Below are 16,388 nucleotides of genomic sequence, written 5' to 3' on the forward strand. Positions count from 1 at the left end.
CAGAATCGTAGCTACTTTGTTCTTGCTATGGGGAAACACAGTACTCAACATAGCTCAACTTCATTAGATAGCACAAAATTCTTCACAATGTTCTCCACTTGTCAGCATTTCCCAGCAAATGACTTGTTTTTTTCTGTATGAGACAAATTAGAACAAATCTGCAGTCTTTTCAATAAAGGGACCATCACAATTAATCCCATCCTCACCTGACATAGGTCAATGGAATACCATTAGAAGTCAAAGTGCCTGTTCTATGCCCACACGCCAGTTAGAGGGATGAAAAGATGTTTGTGGACTTGATAATGGTGGCCCTTACCATGGACAGAAACTAACTCTGGATTCCAAAGGTTGTTTTTTTTAGCAGCAGAAGACCAGGAGGACTATTATAACCTACTGCTGCAGTATTAGGAGGCAGTTCAAAGCAAACTCAGAAATAGTCAATTGGTTTGGAGGTGAAGGTGGGAAGTAAAATGCAAACCTGAGAAATCTTCCCCAACCCTCCAGGTATGTATCTGAATCAGCCAATTAGGGATCTTTATTAAACTTTTACTTAATTTCCACAAACGCTATTTATCACAACTTGGGGAAGGAAGCAGCTAAATGTTCTCCCAAATCAATGGCATCTTGAAACTGAGCTTGGCTCTCTCAATTTTCACTTCCTTGAATCAACTGTTGTAGCCCTTTCCACTACATAGCCCATATCACAGCTGAATACCTGATGGGAACTAGCTAATGAGGTCTTTACAATTCTATTTTAATCTCGGTTTAGTGCAGGATTGTTATCATTTATCATTGAAGATTTCATTGGGACTTCTACACCATTGCTGTCACTTTGGCATTAGACAAATTTTCCCTTATAGACGGAGTTTACATTGAACTTATCGCAAATAGGAGATACTCTTGAGAAAATTGCTAATGTGTTTAACCGAACCATTTTGTCCCCGAGGGCTGCAGATTGCAATCCCAGCCAAACCAAACACTGTACCCCCCAAAAAAGATTATTTTCTCCCTTGACCTCATTCTGTCCTCCTATCCAAGACGCGAGGTAACCACCGTGGAATATAAATTCACAAATCCAGGTTATCTCACTCCGAGGGAACAAGTGATCATTTCTCAGGTGGGACTCGGACACTTCGTTTGGAGATGATACTCAAATACAAACCACTCGTCATTCAGACCCTTACACACACAAACACGTTCAGATGAGATTAGATGAGTGAACGATTATCTGGAACAGGAGTCTCATGAGGTTGAAATGAATTGCATCATTCCCCAGCCCGCCCACCCAGTTTGAGCTGATTCAGCAAAGAGACCTGGAGACTTTTGAGTGTCCCTGTTGGTTGGAATTTTATCTGCAGACATTGTTTCTGGGATCTCGAACACAGTTCCTTGCACGCTGGTTTACTGCATCCACCTACACTTTCATGGAAAACTTGCAGAGACCCTCAGGAAAATGGTTACAATGATCTCCCCACCCTTTTTGCAAATAAGTCTCTGGGAAGCAAGCGGGGTCAAGGAATGATTCAGAAATCACAAGTGCCACTCCTGGGGCTATTAGGACAGTTAAAGTGCATCAGGTTGGGATATTCCTGCCTCCGCAGGGATACATGTTGGCCTCAGCATTGGGTCCCGATAATGCAAATGCTAATTTTCTCCGCTGCTTTGTCCGTCCTGAAGAATAAGTCAAACTTCTTTCATCGATCTGGCAGTTAGCAACGATGAGAGTTTACCACCATTTTCTATTCATCAATTAGAGAAATCATTTCCACTTGAAAGACACTTAGGACCTTTCGCTCAATTAGAGAGCTGGCTTGTCTAAAATTAACGAAACCAATTACTGTATTTCCCAACCGAGCACCAGCGATTCTGTGTTGACCTGTTTTCACCAGACTCGTTTATTAAGAAAATTAATTCTCAAGGTGCCGCACAAATCAAGTGACCAACTTCAGGCATCCCTGTGCTCGTTAGTCTCTGGTTAAACCGATGGCCCTGATTTTGGCGGCAGTGCTCCTGATCTGACGACATAATATCGACAAAATGTCTGGTGGCATCCCCAGAACTCAAAAACAAAACACCTTCCTCTTTCTGAGCAATCGATGGGAAGGTTTTTCGGAATCAGAGTACAGAAACACCAACTTTTGATTTAATTTTAATTCAACGTTTGATTTGATCACAATTTCGAGCAATGCATTTTGTTTCTACATCTCATATTGGGTAGACAGCGCCGTCTAGATTAGAACTATTTGCTGATGAGCATGGTCTTTAAATCTCATGATGCAAGTCAACTCAAACCTGGGGTTGGGGAGTACTATTAAGTCCAGTCCTCAATCCATTACCAACCCTCTGTATTGGACAGCATTCAATCTCACTCTGAGCTGCTGACACCCTGCCTCACCCAAACACACTTCCAGCTACAGGAGAGCACAAATTCACATAAAAACCAAGTTTCCAAGCACATCCGTTTAAAATTGACTCAGCTGTGGCTTCTCTTGTACATGTTTAGATGTTTTTAAATTGATACTGTTTTGTTTCTTAAAAGCCATAGTTTCTAGAAAGCTGGATATTTTTTAAAAATTCCTTGAGGTGTGGTTGTCCCAGATCTGCAGGACATACACAGACTGGGCAAGGGCGTACGTGAGGGACAAGACTCGTTCAAGATGGTTTGGGGGAAATAGACATGAGGCCAGACATTGAAGCATCCGCGCCAGGGGACGTCCGAACCGTTTGCTCCGGACCAACTCCTTCAATATCTCGGTGGGGCTTACCACTGAATATCTGACGTTCTTTATCAAGAGCTGTGTACTGGAAAATAAAAAAAACAGGAAAGAGAGAATGAGCGAGCGTACAAAACATAGAATGAGCTTGATGTACTTAACATGGATTCCGGTGGAACTACAAGAGGACAGCAGAGAGAGAGAAAGACAGTCGCCGTCGTGAGACTAAATTCCTGAAATCTCCTCTCCAGATTACAGATAGTGTGACTTAAGGGAAACGTGCTTAATTCAATATAGTTTTGCTTTGTTCCATGAAACCAGCTGGATGTGTCTTTGGCGAGAGAATAATAAGTTGTCTGATGAGTGTCACAGTGTTGTGTAACAATTACAGCATTCTGGGCAAAAGTGAGGACTGCAGATGCTGGAAACCAGAGTGGACCTGACCACGTTCATCCACCTAATGTACTCTTTGCTACCTTGCCCCCTGGCCCCACCCCCCCCCCCCCCCCCCCCCATCCCCATTTATATCTCCACCTGGAGGTTCCCTGCCTCTATTCCTCATGAAGGGCTTTTGCTCGAAACGTCGATTTTCCTGCTTCTCGGATGCTGCCTGACCTGCTGTGCTTTTCCAGCACCACTCTAATCCACAAATTACAGCATTCTGGCTGTTTCTGAACAAACCCCACACTGAGGTATTCTCACTGCCTAGGTGCATTACTTTAAGATATTGTCATTCAAATGTTAAACATATTTGGTATATATTAGGTAAAGTGTAACAGTTTTCCATGACGTGTTTAATGCACAAGTTGCTTTGCTTGCCAGCATGGAAAGAAATAAAAACATGAAAGTGATTACTCACCACTCTGTACCAATCGGTCAGGAACAGGCCAACAATGGAGGAGCAGCAAGTTCTGAATAGAGGAGTTTTGCCTTCATGTAAGAAATTACATCTGGGAAAAGCTGTAGGAATGGATTGGAGTGATGGTATGGAATGGTTGTTTATGAGAGTTTGAATTCAGTTTGCTGGGTCATAGGTGATGAACACACAATATTTTGTATGCAGTCATTCTGAAGTAGTTATGATATTTCCAATGGATACAAGATGGTGGTTATGGAAGGGGCAGGGGCGTTGGGAGGTCAGACTTTACTGTTATAAATTACAGTAATGAAAATCCTGCCAGCAGTAAAAGAGAGGTATGGATAAAAGGCAGATTTCTTTTGTAATGTTGGATAGACTGCCACGCATGGAGACATAGCAGTGATCGGTACCAATGTAATGGAACTCAGGGTACAAAACATAACAAAGGATGCTAGCTTCCTTGTAAATCTCTACTGAAATGCAAGGGTATCCAAAGATTGTAGTTTCTCTGGAATCTGCAGTCAGCAATTTATGTAGATTCTTAGACTTGTTACCAGAAGTGGTACTACCTGTCCAACCATATATAACCTGAAAAAGAACTGGTCATATTCTCATTGTATCATTATACAGGAGACCTTGGTCAATGTGAGGATTCATAAATGACTTCTCCCTGGAATGGTACATCATCCACATGTGGGATCAAAGCCAACTCAACAACTGAGCGATCAAACACATTTCAATTCATATCAAGACTATAACATACAGTACCTCCTCCTGCACATTAACTGCTCCACATTTTCTCTCATTCGATGGAAAAGTATTCTATCCTGCTGCCAGGTAATAACGGTACTTAAATTTGTGAACTTAGTTTATTTCTGGATTGGCTCTATGGTTAGAAACCAGGCTTAACATTGAGGTCTGAACCTCTTAACAGCAGAACTACAGGAAGCCATCTGCCAATTCATCTTCTGGATGGCACTGAAAGCTGTGTTGGATAGGGAAGACCGTACGGGGAGTATTTCTGAGGTCTGTTGGTGGTGGCATTGAAGTTTAACTCAATAATGCTCGTATTATTTCCAAATATGTGGTGTTAAGGCACAAGTAACTCAACCAGTATAGTTCCCAAGAAAACTTTTCACAATTTAAATTTTCTTTTCTAATTTCACCCTCTCCTGAAAAGTTGGAACAGTGGTAAGATGGACAAGTTTCTGCATTCAGTGGAACATGTAACCTGCGGCAGTGCAAAATTCGCATTTCTACAAAGCAGAGTTTTTAGAGAGCTCCGGCCCAGAAGAGAAAACTCAATTGATTTGTTTAATTGACACATAATTTTATCACAGTATGATCACGTGACAACAGAAGGGATATACCTCCTAATGACTATTGTAGATTTCTATTAAACAGAGAGTAACAGCTTCAGGTGGTTCTCAGTCAAAACTCTTTCAGAGTGTCTGTGTGGCAGCTTTGGTGATCTGCTCACTGTATTTGTAGCCAGTGACTAAGAGAAGGTGGAGTGAGGGATGGAGCAAGTGATGGAGTGCCAGAGTTATTTGAATGCTACTGTTTCCCTCAGGCCTAACAGTCCAATCTAAAATGCTAAGATATTTAAACATACAGAACAAAGGCATTTTTTTTTCACACAGCCTTTCTGTGGATCTCTCAATATGGAGTTAGTAATGCTCCAGGTAACAACAAAATTAATTCCTAGTGCATGGCCAACAGTTGGAAGTCCAACTAGAAATCATCCTACCTTGTACCTTTTAGTACAAGAATTTAACAGTACATAACATTATAGCTTTATGATGAATCACAGTTTCTCAATTCACTTGTATTATTATTTTGCATGATTGCCAAAGTGGTACAATTTCCAAGAAAAATATTCAACAATTTTTCTTTTAATTTGTGGATAGCAACTTGTAGAACCATACATCATTTTCATGACAGAGTTATCACACATTCAAATGATGCATTTTGATGGAACGTGTGCTTTCATTGTGACCCTGTAAATAATCAAAAAGGATTGTCAGACATTGCTCGAATAAGGTGTTCCTTTTAAAACTTTGCCCCATTATTTTAGCATGAATTGAGTGGATCATCCATGTCATATACAATACTTCTTCAACACAAAAGAGTTCAAAGATTAAAATGATGCCAAATAGCATGATTGTCACACTTCACTTGTTCTCATACTGTACAGAGATTCAGGATTAGTTGGATTTCTAAATGAAACACATCTCCTTCACAATGCTGTTCCATGTCAAAATTAAGACTATAAAACAGGATTCACTCACTTAGTCAAAACATTGACAAATCTAAATGTTAAATTAGTTGTATGGGGAAAACATGCAGGGCAAATATCAGTAATTCCAAACAGTTTTTCCTTTTTCCCTACATTTGCAGTTATTTATAAAAGGGGAGAAACAGTGTTCTGAGAGCAGTGCTGATGCAGTTAGTACGTGCCACAGGCATTTAAACAATGGAGCAATGCAGGTGTAGGAAGAAGCAATGGCAATAGATTCATCACAGTTCAGACACATTTATATTTGTATATCTTCAAGAAAACACACCACAAATGTGGCTGCAAATTACTTTTTCAAATCAATTCATCGTACAACTTGTCGATTATGGATTCCAACTCAGACATTTCAATGAATACATAAACCTCGACGTATTTCTACTGTTGGTAGCAAAACTGGAGTGGGAAAGGTACCCAATTTTGGTCATGTTTTGTTTTGTAATTACATCATGCCAATTATTCACACAGATTTTATTTTAGAAGATTTGTCAATGGAAACAGGCAGCCGTTTAAAACATTTAAAGTGATTCTGGGTGAAGCAGCCCTTCCTGAAGTATCTGACTCTCTTCTGTGCTGTACTAAAGGACAATTATTACAGCTCATATCTTGTTGCAACATGCAAAATACTTGGCTCTCAAGAACTGTGCTTTAATGAAAATGGAGTGCAATTATATTTACTAGCTAATAGATAAACCTGCAATTAAAAAAAAATCACTGATCACATAATCATATCTTAGAGAACCAAGCATCACATGAACATAATACATAATGCAAAAGCACTCTAACAATCAGGGCTAAATTAAACATTTATGAAATAAGGGTCATAGGTTTAGTGGAAAGCAAAGAATCTTTAGCAAAGCTTTTGACATAGCATCTGTAGCAATTCAGCTTTGCTAACACCAGATGGCACTCAAAGACCACTCTGCCCACGAAATAATGTCAGGTTGTCTTCCTTTTTTGGAAGTTCTTGGTTTCTTCTGTTATTTCTGAAGAATTTTAATACCGGTGCTTATCTTAAAACCAATTCTTGTCCACACACAGTTATGAAATATGCTTTTGGCTTTCAAATCAAGAGCATGAGGTCTATTATGTAGTAGATTTTTTCAGATGTTCCTGTCAAGTATTCAGCAGTCCAGAAATTTTGATTCTTGAGTGAGTCTGAGGTGAACTTAATCCAGTACAAGCAACAGATAAGAAAAATGTGTGCTTTCCCTTAAATAGCAGCATCAGCCTGAATCCACACCATGAAAAGTTCTGCCTTGTGTGAGCTGAGAAAGCTTTAAAAAGAGCTGTGAGGCACAAGGCAACAGGCCATGCAAATTTGAACCGGCTGGGAGTTAGTGAATGATCACCCTGCTAGGGAACTGCGTTCTACACCATGGTGTCGTTCCAGGTTAGTCCATTGTCTCAGTATGAGGATTGGAGCTCCTCACCCTCTCCCTCTTATACTTCAAACTGTCAAAAAAAAGGAACATACAAAAACAAAACAGACATCAAGGCCAGAAGAAAATGCTGGTTAGAACTCCAATCAATTCCAAATCTGCTTGTTTTTTTTTAACTCCCACTCAGACTTATTCAAACCAATTTGCTTGCCCTCTTCTCTGTCTAAACTGCCCCTTACCTCATACAATGAGTTGCTTGCCAGTCTGAGACTCCAGCCAGAGGCTGAATGGGAAAACTCTTCAAGAAGTGCACTGCTACTTCTGTGTGTGAATCCACTGGGTCAACTCACTGCATTGTTCAATATGTTGTTCATCATGGCTTTATCCAAAAATGGAAAAACTGGAATGTTTGGTATTTCCATGAGTTCTCCTGCCTTAACTTTGGTAGAAATCCCAACTCTCCAAGCTTCCTGTTAAAATCAGGAGAACCACCCATGCCCACTTATTATTTCACTTTTGTGCCAACCTCCTTCCCCTCACCACCACCACCTTCCTCCACTGCCAACCCCAGATATCACAGGAGGTCTACCTTCAAATCTTGGTGCAACACTGGCTTGGCATTGCCAGCTGAAGAAACAGGGACAGGATTTCTTTTTAAACATCCTCCGCATTATTTATCCATTATAGAAGCTTATAAAATTATGAGGGACATGGATAGCATAAACAAACTCTTTTCCCTGGGGTCAGGGAGTCCAGAACTAGAAGGCTTGGTTTAGGGTGAGAGGGGAAAGATATAAAAGAGACCTAAGGTGCAACTTTTTCACACAGAGGGTGGTACGTGTATGGAATGAGCTGCCAGAGGATGTGGTGGAGGCTGGTACAATTGCAACATTTAAGAGGCATTTGGATGGGTATACGAATAGGAAGGGTTTGGAGGGATATGGGCCGGGTGCTGGCAGGTGGGACTAGATTCGGTTGGGATATCTGGTCAGCACGGACGGGTTGGACCGAAGGGTCTGTTTCCATGCTGAACATCTCCAAGACTATGACTCTAGTCACACTAAGTTTCAGTTGGCGATGGTCTTGAGCAAATGGGAAACTCGAGGAGAGGTAGACTCTATCAGACCACTCTCACTCTTACAGCTTTCATGGACATAACCACTTTTAGTCCAGACCAGTGTCCTGTTCTCATTTTATGCCTTAAAGGATTGAAAGTGGAAGAGGTGGTTGAGTGAAATAATAGAGTCTGGCCACCGTGCTGTCCTCCTAATGTCTGGATGTGGACACTAGGGAGGGAAAACCTACCCCTTGGGTGGCAGTGGAAGACTTTGTTGGGGACGTAGCAACAAGCCTCACTGTTTCTACCAGTATCAGACCTGATCTTGATTGAGATAGTGGAGGAAAGACCAAGCCGTGGAACGCATCCACTTCACCAGAAGGGAGCTGGAGGTGAAATTGTAAATGTTCCAAAACTACTTCAAGAATAAGTAATCCATAGTTTTCGAATAAACTGGGAGAACTGAGACATGCATTAATGATAGCTGAGTTCAGAGGCAGAAAAAGGAAATATGAAAAGCAGCCCATAAAGAGTTCTACCAATGTCATGCAGAATCCACATATCTTACATAACATTCAGTAACGTCATTGGACATCAAGAATTCATAATATTTACACAGCTACTGACTAAAAACCACTTAACACAGGTGTACAGACCAGAAGGTCTTAAATCTTGATATCAAATCTAAGTTAGTTACTCTTTGACACAGCACTCCTTGAACTGGCTTTATTTGTAAAGAGAGGAAATTCATCCAAGGTTGTTGCTCCTGACAACTACCCAGTAACCCCTGCTGGAAGTGTGTTGATTGAGCAGTGTTAGAGTGCATTTTGTGATTCAATAGCTTACTGACACTCAAAGGCTTATACATGAAGATTGTATGTTTGGATAAGGCACTCAAGGGTAACTGGGAGCTGAGCATCTGCATCCTGCAGCACAAACATAAGGTCAAAAATAAATGAATAACTTCACTTATTCATTTTCTATATTCTCCTCCTATCCTAGTTCCTTTATCCTTCACGAGACTACAGGCATCCAAACAGAGGGTAGGAACCTCAATATGGGTGGATTGAAATCAGAAACGGTAGGGTGAGGGGAGTTGGGTGATATGGTGGACCTTTACACCTTAAACTACTGGGACATATGATTAAATCCAAATCATAAGAAGGGACTGGAAGTCACATCACTAATGGTTGTAATTTAAAAGCTATTACAAAGCACAACATGAGATGATAGTAAATAGATCTCAGGCTGTCAAGAACTTGAAAGTAAAAATTCTAGGCAGCAGTGAATTTGTATAAAGGACTGGTCTGGATCTAGTGCAGAACTGCCTCCTTCTCCTCATTATAGTGGGGTATCTGAGAATAGGAGAGGATGCAGCATATAACAAATAGCTTAAACAGAGAAGGTATTGATGTGATGTTAATTCCCAGGCTTATGCTCTAGGTCATGGGTTCAAATGCCATTATAGTAACTGGTTAGAATTTAAATTCAGTTAAAGGTCAGGAATTGAAATTAGTCTTTACAATTATAAGCATGAAGTCACTGTCAATTGTAAAAGCCCATCTGGTTCACTAATATCCTTATCTGGTTTGGCCCAATGATTCCAGATCCACACCAAATAAAGTAAGATCTTAAATAGGCACCTCAGCTATGCAAAACAAAAGGCTCTAGTAATTGGGAATGCTTGTACTGAGTAGTCTTATTGAAGTGTTTAAAAATCTAATGGGTATGGACAGGCTAAACCCAAATAATATTTTTAACACAATCACAAACTACAATACTATATCCGCAAGCTCAGTTGAGTTATTTGGTATCACTTGACCACAAAGGAAGGTGAATACATGAAGCAAACTACTCGAAACCAGTTGCCAGAGGGAACTGCAAATTGGTCAAGAGAAAAAAAATAAGGAATATGACGGATACACCTGTTTTCAATTCAGAGACCAGTCAAAGAAAACACCAATGGTGTTGTCCATTTGTTCCTAAACACTGGGGGATCTTCCATTTCTGTCTTCAATGTGTCCATGTAACTCTCTGAAGAGAGGTGCAATTTTCAATTAACAATCATCTGTCTGCAGAACTCTCATGAAACTTGGCTAATAACAGGTTCAAATGTAAGACCTGAACTTGGAGAGTCCCTTGGTTAGGATCCAACGTCCTATCACTGGAGCTACCAGACGACATGTGCTGCTTTTTGTTTTAATTAGATCTGGCCTAAAAGCAATCAGTACAATGGTACTGCAGTGGATTCCAAAAAAGTGAACAAACAATATATTTTTTTCCATCATTTGTCTATATCTTCAACATTTTGATTCCATACTGATGTAGCACCTAACAGAAGAAAACAGCATTATCCCTTCCAGTGCCATCAATTCCCATCTCAGACCTACCTTATGATCTTCTAGTGTCCATAAAGGATATTAATCATTGCACTGCACTTCTTGCTGCATCTAGATAATCAAAAAAAAGGGCTGACGCCTGTCTTTTTAAAAACAGTGATACATGGCAATCTTGTAAAATAGCAATTTCAAAACTACTATTTAAAATATATGATCTGCCATTCTATCAGTAAATCAGAATGAGAAGCATTGATTTTTGTCTCTTGCTTACTGACTGGATGCAGACGCTCACACTAACTTGGGAAATATTATCCATTATTCCTAGAATCTGCAGCATCTTTCCTGATGTCCGCCTCTAATTCTGGAAATGTTCAATGGAAAAACAGCTGCTGTGTGGTAGCACACTGAGTCTTTGATGATGACATATGGAAATGGTGACATAGAGGTGACAGAGAGAAAGCTTGTGGAAGTTCTACTTCAACAAGTTTGTCTACAGTATGTAATCGGAAATATTAAAAGGAACAGTTTTGCCCCCCTCATTTATTTTTTCAATGAATTGTTGAGTTAATCAAATGAAAGCTGAGTGTTGTGGGCTCGGTAAGACTATAAATTACCCTCAGTTCCTCCAACAACGTTTTTTTCCAGATTTTTCTGAGCTTCACTCACCTCTGGGCTTTGGAATTCTCTTCCTAATTCCCTCCAACTTTGCAGTCAAAATCCTGACAAACATCCTTTGTTTCCAACCATCTCTGACATTTTTTTCAACCTGAGGCCACCTCTTAGCCTCCCATTGTGTAAGTGTTGTAGGTCCACTTGCTGCGTGCGAGGGAAAAACTATACAAGCATTAATAATTATTGGATGAGGCACTCTCACACTGGGGACACCCACAGCTGCATTTTTCTCTGCCACATGTGCTGGGCTTTTTTTTGGGGGGGTGGGTGGGGATGGGGGAGGGGGAGGAGAAGAAAGGTGGAAATAAATTCCAAGACAGCTTCCCAATGCAGTCCAGGCTGTTGTGAATGTCTTCAGGGATGGTGTGAATTCAGAGTCAGTCACCATTCCACACGGATGAATGGCCAATTATGATAGAGAAGGATTCTGCCTTGACTTGCTGCCTTAAGGGAGCCCTTCACTCTCAATGGAAGCTCCAGCCACGCGGGGCCCAGTGGTTAGTACTGCTGTCTCAGCACCAGGGACCTACCCTCAACTCTAGCCTCGGGAAACTGTGTGAAATCTGCACGTTCTCCTGGAGTCTGCGTGGGGGTGCCGTGTCAGGTGCTGTGAATTCCTCCTAAAGTGCAAAGATGTGCCAGTTAGGTGGACTGGGCATAGGAAATCAGGGTTACAGGGACAGGTAGGGGGATGGGTCTGGGTGGGATGTTCTTCAGAGGTCAGTGTCAACTCAATGGGCTGAATGGCCTGCTCCCACACTGTTGGGATTCTTTGATTCCCTATGGTGAGCTGGGGGGTTTGGGCATTAAAACCAGAAGCCCAATTGCTAAGGAGGAGGTTTTGAACATGGAAGGTCTCACACACAGTCTGAATTATTCCACCAGTGGAGTTTCCACCTGCTCAATTCAGGATCTGCCAACTTTGGTGTTCATCATTTTTAAATTTCACAAATGCCTCGGAGGGTGCCCATGTAGAGACATCATCGCAGCTCCAATCCTGCCTCTGCCAGTAGGCTGGCCACGGTTCCAGAACAGCATCTCTGTGATCGAGCCCCTCTATCACATGAAGGCAGCCCATTTTCTCTGCAGGCCAGTGTGGAATCAGGAACCCTGTCTGGCCCTGATCCTGGGCTCCTGAAACTTGCACAATTCCAGCCTACACTCTCAGTATCAAGTAGTTCCAGGTTCATTGGGTAAATGAAAATCTTCTTTCACCCTCTGCCAACTATGATGCCTCAAATCTAACTCGAGAAGAGAATCAGTCAATGCAGCACCTCCTCATTCTAACTTCCTAACATAGCCATCCCTATTGAACGGCAGGTGCTGATAGTGTTCAAACTGTGTATGTTTCATATTATGGATCCACACTCACTTATTACCAGGCTCTTCAAATTCAGGAGAAAGGAAAGATCACTTTTACTAAGATCAGATGTGATGTGGCAAAAAAATGATCTAGAAATAACAACTTAAAGATAAGTCATTGTTAAACATAGTCGGAGATAGTCAAGGAACAGAGAGTGAAGGTTCAGAACAAAAGTTTTCCTTCAAATAAAAAGGGCAGGATTCCCAAGCCTTAGCAACCCCTGAATGTCAAAGAAGATATAGAACAGGAAAAGGCAAAAATGAAAAGCCTGTGCCTGGTATAGTCAGCTTAATCCTAATGGACAGCCTAATACAAGTGCAGGGTGAAGTCAAAGAGGAAATTCGTGAACAAAGACAGAGCTTGAAAATAAAAATTAGCAAGTGAAATTAAGGAAACCCAAATACATTTTATCAATACATAAAGAACAAGAGGAAAGGAAAGGGCTTATGACCAGATATGAAGAAATATTAAATTAGTATTGCAGAAAGTGGGTAAGACCAGATGAAATATAAACCAGAATCCCGAGAGACATAAGGAAGATACTAATGGAGTCATAAGCCTGGTGCCAGAGGACTAATTGAAAGGTCAGTGGATTGTCCTAAATTGTTCATGATTTTAGCGAGCTGGGACAACGTCTAAATTGTCAACACAATTGGGCCAAGTTTATTTCACATGGAAGGACTGGACAGGCTGGGCCCGATCTACTGAAGTTTATAAAGATGAAAAAGATCAACTCTGAGGCAACTGGGGATGGAGTGGATGTGAAGATGATGGCTCCCTTTTGGGGGGTTGGGGGTGGTGGGAGGAGGGGTGACTAGAATTAGGGGACAGTTTAAAATAAGGGGTATCCCATTATAGACAGAGATGAAGAAAATTGTTTTTATCTGTGAGGGTTATTAGTCTGTGGAATTCTCTTGCCCTGAGCATAGCAGAGGCAGGGTCATCCAATATTTCTTAATGTTTTCTTTAACAGGGGAATGAAAGGTTGTGGTTGGGCAAGTGGGGGGGGGAAAGCAGGAAAGTAGAGCCACAGTGATTGTCCATGATTTTGTGAACTGACCAAACATGCTCAAGGGGAAAAATGGCGTATTACTGCTCCAAATTCATATGTGTACTTGTATGTCTAAGAGTGACAGCATGGCATCGAGAGCAAGATTCCCTCTCAGCTGCTGGTCAGCATTCTCAGCACTGACTTCTGGTTTTGGAAGTGACTGCAGTGCATGGACCTTGGAGAAGGAAACAATGTTAGAGGTAACACTGGACAGCAGTGGCCTGCAGTATTGATGCAGGAGCAAGAAAGCACTCCTAACTCCTCTGGCTCCACGTTACCTGTCAGTTTCCAGGACAATCTACAGGAGTCCCTTTGGGACAATTGATTACATGACTTGTAAAAAGCGAAAAGAGTCAGAGCTTGTGAAATAACTAGTATTAGGAGCTTTTCCAGAATGGGCACTGGATACTTGCTCCAACATTAAATTGATGCCTAGGCTCATTTCAGGAAGGTGGCATGTAATGTAGTTGGTGGTGGTTTGACTCCAGATACATGAGCTATTGCTGATTTAAAGTTATCAGTTGCGTCGTTTTCCACAGAGAAAGGCCGTTTGGCCCATCAAGTGGGTGCTGGTCGAAAACAAGCAATTAACTGTTTTAAATCCCATTTTCCATCACTTGGCCCATTGCCTTGCATGCCTAGTGCACATCTAAATATTCCTTAAATGTTATGAGGGTTTCTGCTTCCAACAGTCTTACAGGCAGAGAGTCTAGATTCCCATCACCCTCCAGGTGAAAAATGTTTTCCTCATATCCCAGCGAAACCTCCTGTGCTTTTGAACAATTTATGCTTTTTGCCTCTTCTGAATATCAGATATTGGGCCCCATCTTCATAGGGAGAGAATTCCAATGTACAACAACCAAAACATCTTACATTTGTACAGTATCTTGTAAAGATGCTTCACAGAAACAACGCAAAACAAAGTATGACACTGTGACACATAGGGAAATATTAACGCCCGCTGATCAAAAGCTTTACCACAAATGATAGGTTTAAAGGAGGATCTTAAACGATGGAAGTGAGAGAGGAGGAGCATATCAGGACCAAATGTCAGAATTTGTGGCCTTGGTAGCTGAGGCATATCCAACAATGGTGGAGGATTAAAATCACAGCAATTAAAAAGGCCAGAATTATATGTATGCAGCAATTTTAAATGTTTGTGGGGTTTGAGGACACATGCATGTGATACATATTTCAGTTGTAGATGAGGTGACTGCTACTTATATACTTTTTGGCAGAGTCATTGGATAATGTCAGGAGTAAGAACTCTGGCCAATATGTTTTCCTGAATTTGTTTGTGCATGTAGAGCTATTAGTTAATTTTCCATTGGTCCGAGGCACATTCGGCCTGAGAGGAGCTAGTTTTATGGCCTTATTTCATTTCCTGACACACGAGTAATCGCAACATTATGACAAAGGGAATTATGCAATTTTATTTTTTAAATCAACAACACAATTTGGTATGGGAGATAATTCCATCTCATTCCCAAAAAAAGAGAATGGCAGATGTCAGACCATAGTGTCCTTTGGTTGTTATCGTTGCCAGTTCTAGTCTGTCACTAAATTGTCAGAAATCACAACTGCCGTTGGTGGGATGTATTTTCTGACTGAAACTGTCCCCGCATGAACACTTCGCTGCTTGCAGTAACTGAGCAGTTTCCAACAGTGACTTTATGGTGGGGAATCAACAGGGAGCCGATCCAAAAAGTATGTGCAGAACCGGCCTCAATTCAATCTCACGTTGCAAGTGGGTGAATCTTATTGCTGACAGAACAAAGCCAAAATGTACACTTCTTAAAAACTCATTTAGGAGGTAACTATGTACTGTCGTGACATCCTTGGGGTAAAATATCAGTCGTTAGGCTGAATCCAGAATCGAACCGATTTAGATACTATTAATTTTAAAATGTTGTTTCTTATGCTGCCACTAAAACACAGAAAATGGAAGTGGACATACCTAATGGATAGTTTTCTTTTAACTTCAACCTGATACATTCACCAATTTTATCTGGAATACAGCTTACTCAACACACCTGGCCCACCTTTACTCAACTACATCCATTAGAGCTCTGAACATTTCCTTCTGTTCCTGAAATATTTCAGAAATAATATTATCGTAAACTGTCCAAGTTGCAACCAGAACACTGAAGGGATTGAAATGTCACCTTTTTCCTCCTTATCCAACTTTACAATCCACATACTTCAAGGCAAGAAGCTGGAAGGGGAAAAGAGAAATGCAGGATGGAGGATGATGGAGAGAAATGGAAGGGAAGAAAGGAGAGTTAAAGAAGAGGAAGAGGACTGAATTCTTGAGAATTTACATTGCAGAGACAAGTCATTTGACCTGTTCTGTCTTGGTGGTTATGCCCCACATAAGCCTCCTTCTGACCTACCTCTCCTAAACTCAAGTATAAATCCTTCTACAAGTCCCTTGAAGGGGAGGGGTCAAAAGGAGGGAGATGAGAAACTGGGCATGCAGAAGGAAGAAAGAAAAGGTGAGAAAAGAGCCAGAGATGGAAAATGGAAAAAAAACATGAGGAAGATTAGAAAGGGGGAATAAGAAAAAGATGGAGACAAATGAAAATAGAGAAAACAAACAAAGAAGGGAAGTAAATACAATTAAGAGACAAAAATACAGAATTTTCATTCCACCAA

At 41.1% G+C, this 16,388-nt stretch overlaps 1 protein-coding gene across 4 annotated transcripts in view; it reads right to left on the reverse strand.

Moving 5' to 3' along the window:
* Positions 1–1,288: 1,288 nt before the first annotated feature.
* The window catches only part of dclk2a (doublecortin-like kinase 2a), a 320,451-nt gene continuing 305,351 nt past the window's right edge, over positions 1,289–16,388 (reverse strand). For 2 of the 4 annotated variants that reach the window (XM_072564911.1, XM_072564420.1), the window contains one exon: positions 1,289–2,802. In XM_072564911.1, coding sequence (XP_072421012.1) covers positions 2,653–2,802 — 150 coding nt within the window. In that variant the 3' untranslated portion in view covers positions 1,289–2,652. Of the gene's footprint in view, positions 2,803–5,450; positions 7,325–10,698; positions 10,759–16,388 lie in introns of those variants that run through there. The other 2 variants (XM_072565652.1, XM_072566458.1) reach the window with 2 other exon arrangements.

Source organism: Chiloscyllium punctatum, chromosome 1 (genome assembly GCF_047496795.1).
Source record: "Chiloscyllium punctatum isolate Juve2018m chromosome 1, sChiPun1.3, whole genome shotgun sequence".
Classification (NCBI taxonomy): Eukaryota; Metazoa; Chordata; class Chondrichthyes; order Orectolobiformes; family Hemiscylliidae; genus Chiloscyllium; species Chiloscyllium punctatum.